Source organism: Thamnophis sirtalis, unplaced genomic scaffold, assembly GCF_051295495.1.
Source record: "Thamnophis sirtalis isolate CommonGarterSnake01/CBP01778 unplaced genomic scaffold, rThaSir2_p1.2 scaffold_9, whole genome shotgun sequence".
Lineage (NCBI taxonomy): Eukaryota > Metazoa > Chordata > Lepidosauria > Squamata > Natricidae > Thamnophis > Thamnophis sirtalis.
Window position 1 is genome coordinate 59,095,801 of NW_028261389.1, and position 17,947 is coordinate 59,113,747.

At 37.0% G+C, this 17,947-nt stretch overlaps 1 protein-coding gene across 5 annotated transcripts in view; it reads left to right on the top strand.

Annotated features, from left to right (window-relative positions):
* PTPRZ1 (protein tyrosine phosphatase receptor type Z1) overlaps positions 1–17,947 on the top strand; it is a 122,670-nt gene that overhangs the window by 78,699 nt on the left and 26,024 nt on the right. For 3 of the 5 annotated variants that reach the window (XM_087723657.1, XM_087723658.1, XM_087723659.1), the window contains exons 10-13: positions 1,289–1,415; positions 5,106–5,149; positions 7,344–10,824; positions 15,624–15,753. In XM_087723657.1, coding sequence (XP_087579783.1) covers positions 1,289–1,415; positions 5,106–5,149; positions 7,344–10,824; positions 15,624–15,753 — 3,782 coding nt within the window. The remainder of the gene's footprint in view (positions 1–1,288; positions 1,416–5,105; positions 5,150–7,343; positions 10,825–15,623; positions 15,754–17,947) is intronic. The other 2 variants (XM_087723660.1, XM_087723661.1) reach the window with 1 other exon arrangement.

Genomic DNA, 17,947 nt, shown 5'->3' on the forward strand with positions numbered 1-17,947 from the left:
CCCTCTCCACCCTTCAGGCCTTCCAGACGGCCGTGAAGACCTGGCTGTCCCAGCAAGCCTGGGTTGAGTTCCCCCCCCCTTACTCGAATTTGCTGTGTCTGTTGTGCTTTTAAATTGTTCGTATTGTCTGATTTTCTTTGTCTTACTTTTTGTAATTTCCCCTCCCTTGGCTTTGTTCAGCCTCCCTGAGTCCCTTCGGGGAATAGGGCGGCCTACAAATTGAATAAACTCCAAACTTCAAACTTCTTTCAATATCTACACAGGAATTATCATCTACTAAGAACAGTGAAGTAGTTACTAAATTTTACTGAGTTTACTAAGTTACTAGTTGCTATCAGCACAAATGCAACATATATGTGTGTGTGTGTATGTGTTGCATTTGTGCTGATAAATAAATAAGGGGAGATTAGTATAGATCTATTTCAAGCTATTTAGCTCTCATCAGCTAGCCATACCCTTACTGGATTTGAACCTGTGCTGTATTACATAGTAGACAGTTGTGTTAGCTAGTGAGCCACAGGCTCTCCTCCTTTATCATATGTGTGTGTGTGTGTGTGTGTGTGTGTGTGTATTGTGCCACAACCCCTGGTATGTCCAAATATGGGAGGAAGCATACTGCTTCCTTTCTCTGTCTATCGGCTCGTCACAAGAGACCATCACCAGAAAACCATTATTTTTACTGTTGCCTTTGTTACATTAGTGTTGCATTTGTGCTGATGAATAAATATTTATTTATCAGCACAAATGCAAAACACACACAAACACACACACACACACATACATTATACACAATATATATAAAGTCACAACCCCTGGTATGTCCAAATATGGGAGGAAGTTCACTGCTTCCATTCTCTGTCCATCGGCTTGTCATAAGAGACCATCCAGACAGAAACCCAATATTTTTACTGTTGCCTTTGTTACATTTGTGTTGTATTTGGGCTGATTTGTGCCTTTATTTATTTATCAGCACAAATACAACACACACACACACACACACACACACACACACACATAGAGTACAATCTACTAGACAGTTGTGGAACCTTTACAGAATCTTGCATTGTGGTATTCAGTCAATGCTTAACAATTAATTTTCAGTTGTTTTCTTCGTAACTATGGATGAGCAGAAGTGTTAGAATGTTTAAAATTGCATATTTTTATATTAAGTTAATTTGAAAGCCTTTTCTTGTCAGTGTAATTTTCTGTGACTAGAGAAATATAAAATATAACTTTATATGAAATACAGAAAGTAATAAATATGGTTTATGAATTTAAATCATTTCAGGGAGCAATTCTGAATAATCTACTGCCCAATACGAGTTATATTCTTCAGATAGTTGCTATTTGTGCTAACGGTCTGTATGGAAAGTACAGTGATCAAGTTATTGTTGACATGCCTTTAGATGACCCAGGTAAGTTTACAAAGGTAAATTTTACTTTAAAATCCACAATTGTCTTTTATTTGCAAACCAGCGCAAAACACAATGCAATGGTATTTCTATATCAGTGTTCTTCACCTTAAATATTTCATTTTCTGAGATATTTCAAAGATTCCTTTGAAATGTTAGAACCGGATTTATTGTTTTAGGATAAATATAATATCTGAGAGTCTACAATAAGCTTTATTATGAGCTGATACCAAATATATGCCTATGATTACTTTTATTAAATTAATTCTAGATTCAGATTCCTACTCAACATAATTCCAATTGGAGAAAAAATAATAAGTGTCTGTGATTAAAAGAATGTATAAAACATGCGTAATTTTTATTTATTAAGGAAAGGCCTGATGGCATAGGATACAGTAATTAACAAATTCTGTTCTTATGATTCTGAAATTCCATTGCATGTGGCTTTTCTAAATGAGATCAGTGGTGATGGAATTCCCTTGCTTCTTAATGTTGAATTGCTGAAATCAGACTAACAATTAATTGCACTTATTTCAAAACTTTATTTTCACTCTTGAAAGACATAATATGACTCACTTGTTTCACCTGCTTCCCACTGAAATGAATATGATCCAATTTTGCAGGTAGTATCTATTGTATTGTCACTAATTTCTTTAAAATGTTCAGCTTTCATGTAAAACAATAGTGCTATTGCACATTTGCTGGAAGGACTGAATTTCTGTGAAATATTCTTTTAGCAAATGCACCATGATGACTCAGAACCATAAATATGCTTGTATTTAACAAAAAAATTTCCAGCAGAACAAATTATCCCTTTTTTCTCATAGATGCTCTTCTTACAGACCTTTCTGTTTTAAATCTGGTTCAGAAAGGTTGGTGAACTTTCAGGATTCAACAAGAGAACAAACATCCATTCATGAAAGACTGAATTTGCTCCCTTGCTTGTTGTAATGTTTTGTTGTTGTTTTTAAAGAATATATTTCCAAACAGCTTTAAGTTGATAGTTTTTTACTCTCTTTTTTCAATCAGAGTAGCATGAATTCAATCAGAGTAGCATGAATTAATAAGATTAATTAATTAATAATTAGTAAGATTAAATTCATTTGTTATTCCCTTTACCAACAAAGAACTCATAAACCTATCCAACATTTGTTTTCTTTCAGGCAAGGAAGTGTGACATTAGGAAACTTCTTTGTTATAGAAAGCTGGAGAAACTATTTTGTCCTAGGCAGACTTATTGTGAAGAACTTGAAAAAGCTTCTGTTGCATTTCAGAGTCTTTCTTCTTGTCCCCTTTTGTGTCTTCTCAAACGAGACACATCCTGATTTTTCAGCCTGGTTTCTGGTTTATGCAAATAAAGTTCACTTGCATTTATTTCTTCATCAGTATTCAAGGGAGACCTGGCTCTTCATCGTGAGCTAATGCTGTGTTCAGTGTTTTGTTGGTAATACAAGAATATGCAAAACTTTATCAGTGAGTGCTTTTAAAAAAGAAGAGAAGCAGTATTTATTTATTTAAAGCATAAAGATTTTGGCTGGAAGCCACCCAGTGAAATTTTTATATTTTATAATTTTATATAATTAAATAAAAGTGTAGGACCTGAAAATATGCACTTTTAAAAAGAGGAATAGAAAGGGGAAAGGTGAATATGTTCAGGCATCACTTCTCCATGGTTATAACGTTTTCCCCAAAATAACCTCCCTGGATAATAAGCCCTCCCCAAAATTATTGCAATACAGCAGCTCTTGTTCCCCCGAAATAAGGCCAAGTCCTTATTTGAGGGGTCAAAAGAAAATAAGACCCTGTCTTATTTTCGGGGAAACACAATAGTTTGCAAAAGCAATATCTGTAAGAGAGTGCTGTAATTGTGACTAATGGATGAAATAGAAAAATATTTAAACTGTGTGTGTGTGTGTGTGTGTGTGTGTAATCTTTCAGTATTGAGAAGCCAGGGAATATCATCATTATTTTATCCATTAGCTTCTTAGTCTTCAGAACATAACAGGTAAGACCATTTTTCCTAAACATCTAATAAATTCTGCATCTCTTTTTGTTTTGTTTTGTTTTGTTTTAAAAAAACTGTTGCATTCCATGCTATTTTTTCCTAAATGTGGTTGTTGTTTTTTTTGTACACTTATGCATTTATGTACACTGTTTAAAGACCTCTGGTGAATGTTCTACACCACAAAAGCATGGTGCATTTTTTTTATGGAACTTCCAATTATGCCCAATATTCCAATTATTCTTAAATTATTAGTTATGGAGTACAGATTACACAGGCTTGGGCCAGATCACACAGGCTTGCAAGAGGTAATTGTTAAATTCCCTGAAATTTTGGGAATTGGTTGAGCCCCAATGACTCGCTTGCCAATCAACTTTTGGGTTAGCAGTACAACGATAGCAACGGAATTGCCAAAGTTGAATTTTAAACATTTACCAGCAAATCAATGGTTTTAACTTTGTCAAACTTCTTCCCTTTTAGCTTGTGATTTGCAAAAAATAGCATGCCTACATAGATTTATTTTTTCCTCAGATTAGATAAAAAAACTTGATATGGTTGTTGAGTAGCCTAAGATAAAAAATATTGAGTTTATTTAAATATATTTAAATTCTGCCCTGCTTTAGAATGAGGTTTATGATATAATACAATAATAAAAAACTAAACGATAAATAATTACTGATAATGAAAAATTGCAGATTTATTAAGATGATATTTGTCTTGGTTTACTAGCAGTCAGTTCCCAATGTCTATTTTATGCTGTTATACCACACCCAACCTTATAAGTTATTAAAAGATTACAATCAGTAATAACATAACCTTGTAATAAATGAAAATGTCAGAATAACTTCTTAGACTAATTCTAACATTCCTATGGAATGGGCTGTACAGATGGACATGTTCAATAGATTCAAGTTTAAGAAAGTCACAAGGGTGCATTTATTTTCATGCTTCCTTAATAAACAGACTAAGATATAATGTGGGAATTCATGACTGGGAATTTGACATTTTTTGTTTGGAAAAACTTAATCACAAATTTAATATTTTGGAAGATGGTGAGGATATTATTTGTACTACACATTATCAATTTTAAATATATTATTTACTTAAAATATTTGATCCCAACTTTAAATATTCATCAAAATACTAAAACAGAAAATATTAAAACAGAAAATAATTCAGAGATGGTAATATCATGAATAAAATATGGGACGAGTATATTCCAAAGTATAGTATAACCAGTTCTAAATTTAAGACACACAAATACAACTCTGGTACTATATGAATCAAAAAATAGATACCTAGATTGCATTTTCTACAGTCATATATAACTTGGTCCTTGATCATAGAAGTTCCAATATTAAATTAAAGATTAGTTTTTTTAATCTTCCCTAAACATTTGTATCCTAGAATAGATTGATTCTATCAGAGTTTTTTAGATAATTATTTATGCTCCTTCGATCATGTAATATCAGTACTTTATAATATTTCTGCTATATACCATACTACATGTCAGAAATAATTGTGCTGGAAACCAGAGTACAGAAATTATTCAGTAATTCCATTAAAACTTTTAAAAAATATTTGTAACATGATTTTTTAAAAAAACTTTAGAATAAATCTTAAGCACTAAAATAATTTATTGCCTATGAATTTAAAATTTTAGTTTAAACATTCATATTTTTATTTTGTAGAAATTGAACTGTTTCCTGAATTGACTGAAACAGAAGATTATGAGGTATGGTTATTACATTATCTTGCAAGAGATTATGCTCCTGCTATTAGAAAATAAAAGTGTTGCGTTTAATAAAATATTCAGTGTGAATATTTTGACATTTGAAGTAAAATATTTAGCTGTCACAAAGTCAGTCTAAAGCATTCTAAATAATATGGCAAGTTATATTAAAGCATGAAAAATGATTACAGGGCTGCAATTCTATAACATGTGTAAAGGAAGATCCTTTGAACTAACAGCACATACCGTATTTTGCAGAATATAAGATGCACTTTTCCCCCTAAAAGTGGCTGAAAATTTGGGTGCATCTTATACTCTGAATGTAGTCCCACCCACCCACCAGCCCCTACCCTTTGGCTTCCATGCATTCTCTTCCTGGCTTCAGAGATTTCCACTGACAATGGCTTGTGTTTTTTGGCTGTGTGCATTGCGTTTTCAGCCTCCAAATGCTTGATGTGCAGTGCCCAAAATGGCTACCCGGAACAGCTGCTGCCTTCTCTTACCCCTTCCCCACTTTGCCTGCTTTAGTCACTGGAACTCCCTTCAAGGATCAGCTGTGTTTTTGAAGCTGTTTTTCAGCCCAAACACAAGCTAAGCAATCTTCCATGCTTTGCCTGCTTTTCTAATTGCTGCTCCCTCTGACAATCAGCTGTGCTTTAGAAGCACAGCCCCCACCATCCCCAACCTCAAAACCAGCAAGCGAACTAATGTGCTGAAGCTCACCAGGCTAAGGACTAGCCAGATGAATACCTGGTAGGCAGAATTCCCCCCCCCCCCATTTTCCTCTCCAAAAACTAATGTGTGTCTTATACTCTGGTGCATCTTATACTCCCCAAAATATGGCATATCTCAGTAGACACTTGTAAGACATGCCTATTGATTGGTGAACCTATGACATGAGTGCCACAGGTGGCACGCAGAGCCATATTTGCCAGCACGACAGCCCTTGGCAGCCCTCCGCTTCAGCACACATGTGTGTGCCGGCCATCTGATCTTTCACCCTCCCCAGGCTTCAGGAAAGCTTCTGGAGCCTAGAGAGGGGGGAAAATCAGGCCCAATGGGCCAACCGAAAGTTTGGAAATGAGCTTCCGATTGGCCCATTGGGCCTGTTTTTTCCCTCCCCAGGCTCCAGAAACTTTCTTGAAGCCTAGGGAGAGTGCAAATGGTCTCCCTCGGCCCCCCAGAGGCCTCTGGAGGGCCACGGGAGGCTGTTTTTACCTTACCCAGGCTTCAGGAAATACTCCCCTATGGGAGTTGCTCGCACGTGTGCAGTAGGGGGGCTGCTCGGGCATGTGCAGATGGGGAGGCACTCATGCAGGTGGGCAGGCAGATGCGCGCAATAGCTGCACACACACAGTTTTGTCACATCTTTAGAAAAAGGTTAGCCATCACTGGGCCATTTGATTCATACCAATTTATATCGACGAACAGATACTAAAGCATCTTCTCAAAAATATATATATTATACAGAATGCAGAAAAAAGCCATACCCAAAAATAGGTTTTGGTATGTGTTCTTTTAAATACGTTTCCCAGTCATGCTGTACTTCATACTGTTTGAGCAGATGAAATTTTGAATGTTATGCTAAACTGTACATTTTGTATCAATAACTATTATCAAGAGAAATGGGAAATAATCACACATAGAGCTTATTATTAGATGGGAATCAAATATCATGACATCAAATGATTTTCTGGTTCATTGCCATGTGTATTTCTTAATAGTGATTATGTATATCACTGAAAATATTCTGTATGTTTGCAAAATTCTGGAATATTGCTAATTCCAAAAACAACTTGGATGCTACTTTTGGCAGTCTTTTTCTAAAGGATAATCCAGAGAGAGGCCACATTGCAGTACTCTATCACAGGGGTCCCCAACCCCCAGGCCGCAGTCCAGTACCAGGCCATTTCAGAACTGGACTGTTGAAGCGGCAGGTGAGCGTGGGCGCAGCTCCATTTATGTGAGCGGTGGGTGTATGTGCCCACCACTCACACAAATGGAGTCATTCACTTGTGTGCACATGCCCTCCACTTGCATGTAACCATTTCCTCCCCCCTCCACTAGTCCGCAAAGCCAGGGGATCACTGCTCTGCTACTATAAGCTACAGAAATACACGTCTTTATAATATCTTAGTTCATTTGTCCAGGCATTATTTAAGAGGACATTAACTATATTTTACACACGTTTTTAAAGGAGGAAGATGAAATGGAAGATGAAAGGACAGGGTTGGATGAAGACGCTACTGTAATTGCCAGTAGAGATAGTGCAACAAACCAAATCAAAAAAAGCAAGTTCCAGTTTACCACATCTAGCTACAGTCAGGAAAGGATGGAAACAAAATTCAGTGAAGATGGAATACCGAGATATTTCACAGAAGAGAAATACTTACACGATCGTTCCAAAGCAACTTTTGATCAAACTTTTCCACCTTTCACTGAAGGACTAAAGGAGGAAGAGAATAACCCCATGGAATTTCAAGCAGCAACAGCAATTGTTCCTCCTGCAAGCAGCTCCACCAAAGGTAATGAGGAAGAGTATGCACACACTTTTTCTGGCAATGAAACAACCAGAGAATCTGCTGCTGATAGTAATGAAGATGATATAGAGGTATCTGCTTTTAAGCCTGACCTAGAAACTGATGACTCTTGGGGTTCCATTCCTATCACCTCTGCTACCCGGTTAGTTACTTTGGAGACATCTCAGGAAAATACGTTTAGTTCTGGAAGTCCAGACACAACCACACAGGATGATCTTTCTCAAAACTATGTCAAAATTCTATCAGATGACATGTTACCCTCAAAAGCAGAAGAATCTGCCCCCAAAATATCTGCAATCAATGAAAATGAGTGGTATCCTAATAGCACAGATAGTACTGCTGTTGCATTGGATAGCAAGGATCTTTCTAACGTTAATTCCCCTATTCCTACAACAGCACTTTATCCTAATGATCCCGAGGGGCCACAAGATACTTCAGTTGCAGTTACAGTATTGCTACATTCTTCTACCTTTGCTCTCTCCTCTTCTGAGTTATCATCTTACTCTGTCTCATCAAATTCTGAAGAACGTGGCTCTGCTTCTTCTGGAAGTGAGGTACTCTCTCAGACAACTCAAGCAGTTTATAATGGTGAGATACCACTTCAACCTTCCTACAGTAGTGAAGTGTTTCCTCTAGTCACCCCTTTATTGTCTGACACTCAGTTGCTCAACATTTCCCCTGAAGCATCAAGTAGTGATGTGACCTTGCATGCTACACCTGTATTTCCCAGTGTTGGTATGTCATTTGAATCCACCTTGTCTTCCTATGATGATGTACCTCTGCTTCCATTTTCTTCTGCTTCCTCCAGTAGTAAAATGTTTCACCATTTATATATGGTTTCTCAAACATTTCCACAAGTTGCTCCAGCTATTGAAAATGATAAAGGGTCTCTGCATGTTTCTTTGACATTGGAGGAGGGTGGCACATTAACCAAATCATGGCTCACTCAGTTTTCTGATGTGACATCATATCAGATGGTCCATGCTACTTCAGAGACATTGGGATTTGGCCATGATAGAACTCACTTGTTATCTCAAGTGGAGCCACCCAGCAATGATTTCAATGGGCATGAAGTGTCTACAATGTCTGAATCTGTTTATGCTTTATCTGGTAATATGGGTTCTCCTCAAACTGTTGCTGCTTCTTATCACACGTCTGAATTTGTGCATGAGTCTGTTGGCACATTTCATCATGGTCCATTGTTTAGCATCTATAGCAATATGCCGGTGCCTAAGCCTTCTTCTGCAGTCTCGCAAGCTGATACTTTTCTGCAGCCTCCATGTTTTCTTTCTAGTGAAACGGATTGCTCTGAAGCTCATTCTGGTAGTGAGTCCCTTTTGCCTGACACAGATATTTGGTCGGTACTGAAAGCTTCTTCGCATGTTTCTTCCAGTGAAGTAATGTGCAGCACACCTGTATTCACAGGTGAAGTTGAGATGACTCCCCAAAATGGTGTAATGCATGGATATGACAAAGGACTGCAAATTTCTGCTTCTCATACTGGAAATGAAATGACTGAACCTCCTCCATCCATTTCTAATTATGAGATTCCTAAGCAGGATACACGTCCTCAAGAAAGCCTCATTACTGTCTCTAGTGCAAAGGGAATCCTGCCAGGATCTATTGCTTTTCCTGCTACTAAGGTGTTTGATTATTATGTTAGTAAGCGCTTGGAAAATGTTCCTATTCAGTCTTTGCATGTTGCAACTCCGGTCTTTGATGACACTTTGCTTAAGCCTATGCTTAGTGCAAACTCACAGCAAGCTTCCTCTACCCCTGCTTCTAGCAAAACACTGCCTTCTCCCAGCCAGCAGTACTTTTACTGGGCTTCAGCTACCCTAAATAATATTTCATTGCTGCAAACCTCATTTCAATCCTCCAATGATGATACAGTGCGTAAAACATCTGTGCCTGATGATCCAGTACTGGTTGAAAATGTTACAAATGGTCATAGTAGTAATTTTGTTTTTAACCAAATATTGCCTCAAATAGCCACAAATGCAGCTGAATATAAAAAAGTATTGCATTCTACATCAAAACCATCTGCTGTAAATATATCCCATACTGTTGGTAAGGCTTTCAGTTCGCCAGAAAGTTTAACGTTTCCCCATATAAGTGATGAGTACATCTCTCCCTATTTGCATAAGAGTGAAGACATACAACAGGTTTCTCCTTCCTTGTATAATAATGGTGTGCCGTATCCACCAACCAATTTTGAAAATAAAAATGCTTTCCCCTTGAATGCAGTGAATACAGTGACAACTGAAATGTTGCCAAATGCAGCTACCTTTGCTCACAATCTTCCAAATGATTGGCCAAAGGCTGAGTCTCTCACTTTATCCTCAAGTGCTAAGATAGTTGATGTGACATTTTCTATGCCTGAAGTAATCTCTGATTCTATTCACCATGCATCTATCAATGCACCAGATACACATAGATCTCTTACAGCTGATTCTTCCAGCAGTGAAGGCAGCAAAAGTTTAAACCCTCTATTAATTCCCACTCAATTGCTCCCCACAACCAGTTCTAATCGTGAACCATGGTCTTCTATGGTTGATCATGAATACGATGAGTATGATAGTGGCTTGCCTGTAAGTGGTTGTCACACATGCATTTCCAACAGAGAAACTCGGGAAGAGGTAGATGAGCCAGCTACTGACCTAAACAATGCAAACAGTCATCAGAACATAATTAGAAAACTACATTTTGAAAGGCCTCAGAAAAAGGAAGCGAAGAAAATCCTTAGTTCTCTGTCAGACCATACAGTTACTGAGGAGACTGATCAACTCAAGCAAGCGTCAGTTCCCGCCATGGCCCCAAACAGGAAGATGAAGAAGCACGGTGATCAGGCTTTACTGGATAATTCTGCTCAGACTCTTAGCAACCCATTGCCAAGAACATTAGAATCTAAATCTTGGTCAGTTTTTACCAGTGATGAAGAAAGTGGTTCTGGCCCAGGTACCTCAGATAGCATAAATGAGGAGATGTCAACAGATTTCAGTTTCTTTGGTGTTAATGAACATGACTTGGAAGGGGTGGTTGGAACAGGTAACTCAGAATTAACTCCTGGACTGCAAGAGTCATCAATAGAATTCATATCTAGAGCTGTCTCCACAGTCTTCAACATTTCTGAGGCAGGTTAGTTGTGGGTGGGTATTCATGATTTGCATAGCTACAGCAGCCTTCTAATTTGATTTTAATATCTTTTTAAAGAGAATTCTGTGGATTGTAGGGCAATACTATGAGAAGGCCCATGTTCATTCAAAACAATGTATTCTCTGAATCTAGGAAATGTTCATTAATATGACACTTTTTGGAGATTGTGTGAAACATTTTCTTTATGTTAGCTTACATTCTAATATAATACAAAAGAAAAAATGAAGGGGGATGGGAAGAAAACAAAGCATCAGTATTGACTTTTAGAGCTATGCATTGATTTTATAATATTCAGCTGGAATAGCTGAGGATAAGACAATTCTTGGTAAGGAAAAGTTTTTTATTTCAATTGTTTTGGCCTAAAGGCTTTGCTATCTGCCCTCACACTAAAACTGAAAGAAGAATTAAATATCTTTCTCTATATCAACATGACTTAATTTAAAATAAACACTAGGGAACTAAAATCAGTTTTTTATACACATGATATAATGCAATGTGAAAATTATGGTCTCATATGATACAGATTTATATTAAATTTGGTAAATTGAGTGTAAACTGCACTCTGAAGCTGTACCTGTAGAGGGCAGTATTATATAACCTTTAATCTTTTGTGTGTAGGAAAGAATTGTGTATTTAAGTTTTTGAGACTTCAGCCTCACATACAAAAATTTGAGCTACTGTGCATGATTATAAGGCTAAAATTTTTGAGGAATACCATTTATTTTATTTTTCTTCTTTTTACCTTCACTGAAATGATGTTATGGGTATTCAGCATAGAGTTTAGATCATTGCATGAAATATTCACCATAGGAACAATGCAGTAAAATGTATATCCATATGTCACACTGACTGAACAGCTTTCCAGTAGTATCATTAATCAGATTATTGTCAATTTGTATAAAGGGTAGAAATGAAATATACAAAGAGAGATTTTAAAAGTTAAGTGAGGACAATACATTTAATTTAATCTAATTAACAATATAGTATGTTGTGTGCATTTCACCCTAAGCAGCAATTAAAGGATACATTAGAAATGTTGCATGCTATGCTTCATGGGAAGTAACCTTTGATTTTTCTGCCTCTTCATGGTATTATAACAGTATTTCCTTCTACTCTGCTTTATTTTTATTTCAGCAGAGCAGCAGTTAAACATTAATGTTTTCTATGAAGCGGTATTTTGCTAATCAACTAGAAATGCACATAAAATCCAAGTACAAGAAATAGGAGTGTTGAGTAAGCCTGAAGTTGTGTAAATGGTTTTTAAGTGTCCTTCATGCACACGAGAAACCATCTATCTCTTCATGGATTTTCAACTCTAAATGAATGGATCGAATATTAGACTTACCTATGGCTGTGGCTGAGAGACTTTATTTATTTAGCAGTTTACAATAAAACAAAATGTAAAATTCAGTGACCTGGCCATTTGACTCTAAACCATATGTATGAGTAAAGCTTTTTTGTCCCTAAATAAATGAGGTGTCCCATTGCAGTGGTCTCCAACCTTGGCAACTTTAAGACTTGTGGACTTTAACTCCCAGAGTTCCTCAGCCAGCTGAGGAACTCTGGGAGTTGAAGTCCACAAGTCTTAAAGTTGCCAAAGTTGGAGATTTCTGCCCCATTGTAGTGATTCATAATTGCAGAATGATGGGGCTCCCTTTGAAGCAGCAGGGTCTGCACGTATAAGCTATTTTCTGAAGGGCCAGCAGCAGCACAGCTTGCAGCTTGGGTGGAGCAGCACTTACAGGTTGTTACCATATCTGAATTGCACAAATCCAGACAACTATAAGACAACAAAGAGCCGAGGTGGCGCAGTGGTTAGGGTGCAGTACTGCAGGCCACTTCAGCTGAGTGTTATCTGCAGTTCAGCGGTTCTAATTTCACCGGCTCAAGGTTGACTCAGCCTTCCATCCTTCCGAGGTGGGTGAAATGAGGACCCAGACTGTGGGGGCAATATGCTGACTCTGTAAACCGCTTAGAGAGGGCTGAAAGCCCTATGAAGCAGTATATAAGTCTAACTGCTATTTCTATTGCTAACACAACTGAGAATTTTCTGTATCTCTTGGATGCCACCCAGAGTTCATATTATGTAGCACAGAATAAGGGTGGTCACTGTGCCATCCACAGCCCTCCTCTGCCGGTGACTAATTCTATCTCCATTCTGCAAACCTAGGCAAATGCTAAGGTACTTCTGTGAGTGTGCACTAGTCTTTTAGCAGACCGTGATGTGGGGTGTTAGAATGAAGATCCAGGATGGGCTGCAATTCTTGCAGATCCCAAGGTGATCATCATCCCTGCCTCGACTGCGTTTATGTCACTGACTTTAAACAGAAATACCTGTTATTCCAAATGTGCAGGATTGTAGTAAATACATGAATATTGGCAAGGAGGATGATCTCATTAATAGCATTCCTTTAGAAGTAGGGGAAAAAATAGCAGATTTTTTGTGTTGCTCTATAAATGGCCTTTAAATGCAGTCCATTATTCTCCATTCACTATATGGTACTCATTATGTTTGCAAGGCTCCTAAATACCCCAGAATCTTCAGTGGAGGAAAAAAACTCTTCAATGCTTTTACATGTTTTGATTTATTTTTTCTGCATTAAAACCACATGGAAATTCTAATCAGATTATGCCGGTCAGATCTGTGTGAATAAGACAAATTTGAAAGTAGAAGAATCAGTTGTCCTGAACAGATTCTTGACAGTCAATAGATTATTACAAAGGCTGCTTACCTTTTTTTGGCTATGCATTTTGATGTATGAAATCTACAGTTTATCTCCTTCCATTGTCAATAATATAAATTCAGAAATCTGAAGACTTTTTTTAAAAAAAACCTCAATTGCTTTACAGGCATTAAGATGTTCTGTTCAGTCTTGTATTGCTGATTGCTTAAAATAGAGAAGCATAATGTTATTTTAGATGCTAATACATGTGGGACGCAATGGTTCGGTGGCTAAGATGCTGAACTTGTCTATCAGAAAGGTCGGCAGTTCAGCAGTTCGGATCCCTAGCACCGCATAACAGAGTGAGCTCCTGTTATTTGTCCCAGCTTCTGCCAACCTAGCAGTTCAAAAGTACCTAAAATGAAGGTAGAAAAATAGGGACCACTTTGGTGGGAAGGTAACAGTGTCCCATGTGCCTTCCACGTTTAGTCATGCCGGCCACATGACTATGGAGACATCTTCGGACAGCGCTGGCTCTTCGGCTTTGAAACGGAGATGAGCACCGCCCCCTAGAGTCAGGAACGACCAGCACATATGTGCAAGGAGAAACTTTACCTTTACATGTGTGCAGTTGGGTATGAATAATGACTGCCTTTTTCCCTTGGGATTTTGTGAAAGTTTATGTGCACCCATCTCTTGCACAGCACCTACTTTTTCATGATGTTACAGTGAACAAAGTGCTATTTGGTTTGGATTCCATACAAGCTGTATCAGTCTTTCTCCTTTCTCTTTCTTTCTTTCTTTCTTTCTTTCTTTCTTTCTTTCTTTCTTTCTTTCCCTTTTTTGGTCTTTCCAAATCTGCTTAGCAGGATCACTGACCTCTTTACAGAAAGATAAATCCATTTTGCTAGCCATATCAGTTCTGTTGATTGTTGGACGTAACTCCATGGACCACACAACATCTTCTTGAAATCATTGTCAGGATCTCTTAAGTGTAATAATAATTTACAATTGATCCTCATTTTTTTAAAAAAAAATCAGGGCTTATTTCTCTAGTCTTGTGATAGAATATAAATACAGACTTTTCCATCAAGTTGGGTACTTACTAAAATATAAACTACAAAATTTGGTCAAGAAAAGCATTTTCTATTTGTCTTGATAGAATCATTTATTTCAGATAATAGGTTTTCAAATTTGGCACCCTGTCATGCTGTCCTCCCCATCCCATTATTATTACTGTTTTCATTTTCAACCAAGAGCTCATGGGTTCCACAAATGCATTTATATTGTCATTGCTGTGAAATTTACTTAGAAATACTTCACAATATGTGCCTGTGTCTCCAGACTATGTTAATACTTCAAATATACTCTATGAAGACTTAGAAGATTATAATTTTAGCTTCTAGCGTCTACTCTTCTCAATAGATCATTACAATATATTGAGCTTTTATGGAAACATTTATAATTACAGAAGAATACCTGCCGTTTGATGTCAATATATTAATGAAGAAAAGCAGACATTTTGATACAAAACATTCTACAAGTTCTCCTGGAAGAAAGGTTAAGCCTGGTCTATTTCTAGCTTGTATTATTATTATAATAATAAAATCCTATTTTTTATGGGAGTTGCCTTAATGCAGGTCTGATCTTCAACGAAGAGCATATTCAAAGCCTTTAATTATAAAGTATGAGTAAAAACTAAAATGGTAAGTTAGAAACAGTAATTGCATCTTATCAGCATTAAACTATAGGGAAACATATATGAAATTATTTTTATTGTTTCTTACCATAAGTAAATAAAGTACATGGTTACTTTATTATTCTGGATTGAATCAAACGTGATTTTTTTTTCACCATAAAGATCATGAATGGCAAATTTGGACTCTGAGGGGGTTCAGCTGCTTAAGCGTGACTTCTGCTTTGCTGCCTTTTCTGTCTATTTCCCTTAAACTGGTTTGCAAATGTACATGTGCTGTCTATGTTCACACACATTTTGCTCTGTGTGCTAAAGCATTGGGGTAAGTGACAATAACCTAGGGTTCTGAAATCATGGCCAGTTATGTGGTGTCTTTTTGCCAAAGTTTAAATATAGGCTGTTTCAATTTTCTCCGACTGCAGAAGCAAGTAATAGTAGCCATCAGTTGATTATTGGACTGCCAGAACAGAAGACAGTTATCCCCCTTGTGATTGTATCAACCTTGACATTCACCTGTCTAGTGATACTTGTTGCTATTCTAATATATTGGAGGTAAGCTTTTCTTTTTTGTCAGCCTCGTTTGTACTCTTACATTTTTGTTGATAATTTCTCTGCCTGAACTGGTAAATCCTGTTTGGATAAGAGAGTTAATGAATTCAGATGAATGACTTTAATAGAAAATCATAACTGAAAGTCTGAACATTAGTTTCTTGTTTGAAGTAAAATTTCAACCACATTAAAATGCTGTTAAAATATTAAGAACAATTCTAAATATGCACTAACATTGAGCAAATGGTGGCTGATACTTTTTCAACTAAAGTAATACATTATGCTGGATAAATGGTTCAGTGATGGGATTCAAAAAAATGTATTACCAGTTCTGTGGGCACGGCTTGGTGGATGTGGCATGGTGGGCATGGCAGGGGAAGGATATTGTAAAATCTCCATTCCCACCCCAGTTCAGAGGAAGGATACTGCAAAATCCCCATTTCTTCCCAATCAGCTGGGACTCGGGAGGCAGAGAATATATGGGAGCGCGGCCAGTCAGAGGTGGTATTTACTGGTTCTCCGAACTATTCAAACCTTTTGCTACCAGTTCTCCAGAACTGGTCAGAACCTGCTGAATACCACCTCTGAAATGAATGGTTTTCTGGGTTATGTTATATACAATAGCAGAGTTGGAAGGGACCTTGGAGGTCTTCTAGTCCAACCCCCTGCCTAGGGGATTATTTATTCTGGGACCATTCCTTTGAATTGTTGAGGAGATGATTTCTCCACAACTTAAGGTCCAAGCAAACTACTAGTATGAAGATGCACATCTCCTCAACAATTGAAGCATATTTTGGTGAATCCCTAGTTGTTCTTTATCACACATTTAAGCCAGTTCTGTTAATATCTGTATGTGAAAACTCATGGATATTGTGATTATTAGTACTTTGTGTAAAATAGAAGTGCAGTGTTTTCAGTTGATATGAGGGATTGGGAACATCATCAAAAAAAGGCATGAATTTCAACTAATAATTGGATCTCAGTTTGTATCATTGTCTCAAAACACACATTTATCAGATTCATTTTAAAGTGCAAATCAAGCAACATTTCCCATCTCTCTTATCTCCTTGGCATATCTTAATTCTGGATGTGGTAAAGTCACACAAAAACAGATGAGAAATATTAAAATTGTTTTGTAGAGCAAGGAATTAATTACATATTGCATTTGAAATATATAATACAGAGACTTACAGGTCATTCTAATTAATCATCTTCAACTCCTCAACATTTACAGCTTTGTCTCAATGGAAGTTGACAAAAATTTCATCTTGTCAACTTCCATTGAGACTAATTGTTTATTTTGTGCCAGTTAGCAAAGATTTGTGTCTTGGCCATTTCATGAAATGTGCAAAGTTTACGGCAATGTTTAGTCAAGTCACCTATGATTTAACATTCTCCTTGCAGCTTCCCATAAGTAAACCTGCTCCCCATAGTATTGTTCTTGCCCAAAAGTTTGAAAATAATAATATAATAATAAATAGTAAATAATAATTGATGATAAATAATAGTTTATGATTAGGCAGTAGCCAGCTAGTAACACCTGCAATCTACACACACACACACACACACACACACACACATCCCTGAACACTTTCTTTCCCACATATGGCTATCAGGGGCATGTCTCCTTGTCCTCTTCAGGCCATTTCTCTGCTTCAAAGTCTGCAAATTCTAACTCCTGCTGGACTTGAACCAATTTCCTGCCACTTTCCCAGAATAAGAAATCAATTGCTGTACTTGCCATGTATTTGAGGTTATTCTTTTTAGAGCTTCTGCTGTGTTCAGATCCCTCTTTTGACACCATTTAATACTTGTGTCAGGTAAGAAAAGACCAGTGCTGTTTCATACAAGAATAAAGCTTTCCCTCTGTCTTAACACAGAAATATTCCAGAAGTTGGAACTCTATTTGCTTGGAATAGTTTGTGACTTAAACATCTAAACTCCTTTTGATTGAAATTCATCTCATTTGACTTAGTAAATCAGGTTAATTAGCTGAATATTCTGCCTATTTAAGTTGCCCAAATTAACTATTGCTTACATATGTTTTAAGTATTATTTCATCATCTTATATGCTAACTCATGGTGCTTCCATTTTTTTTTAAAAAAATCCTAATTTACATCTTGATATTTGCTTTTTCCATAGCAAAAAGTTTATTGAAGCACAATGTAATGAAGTGTATTAAGTCCAGTGTAAAAG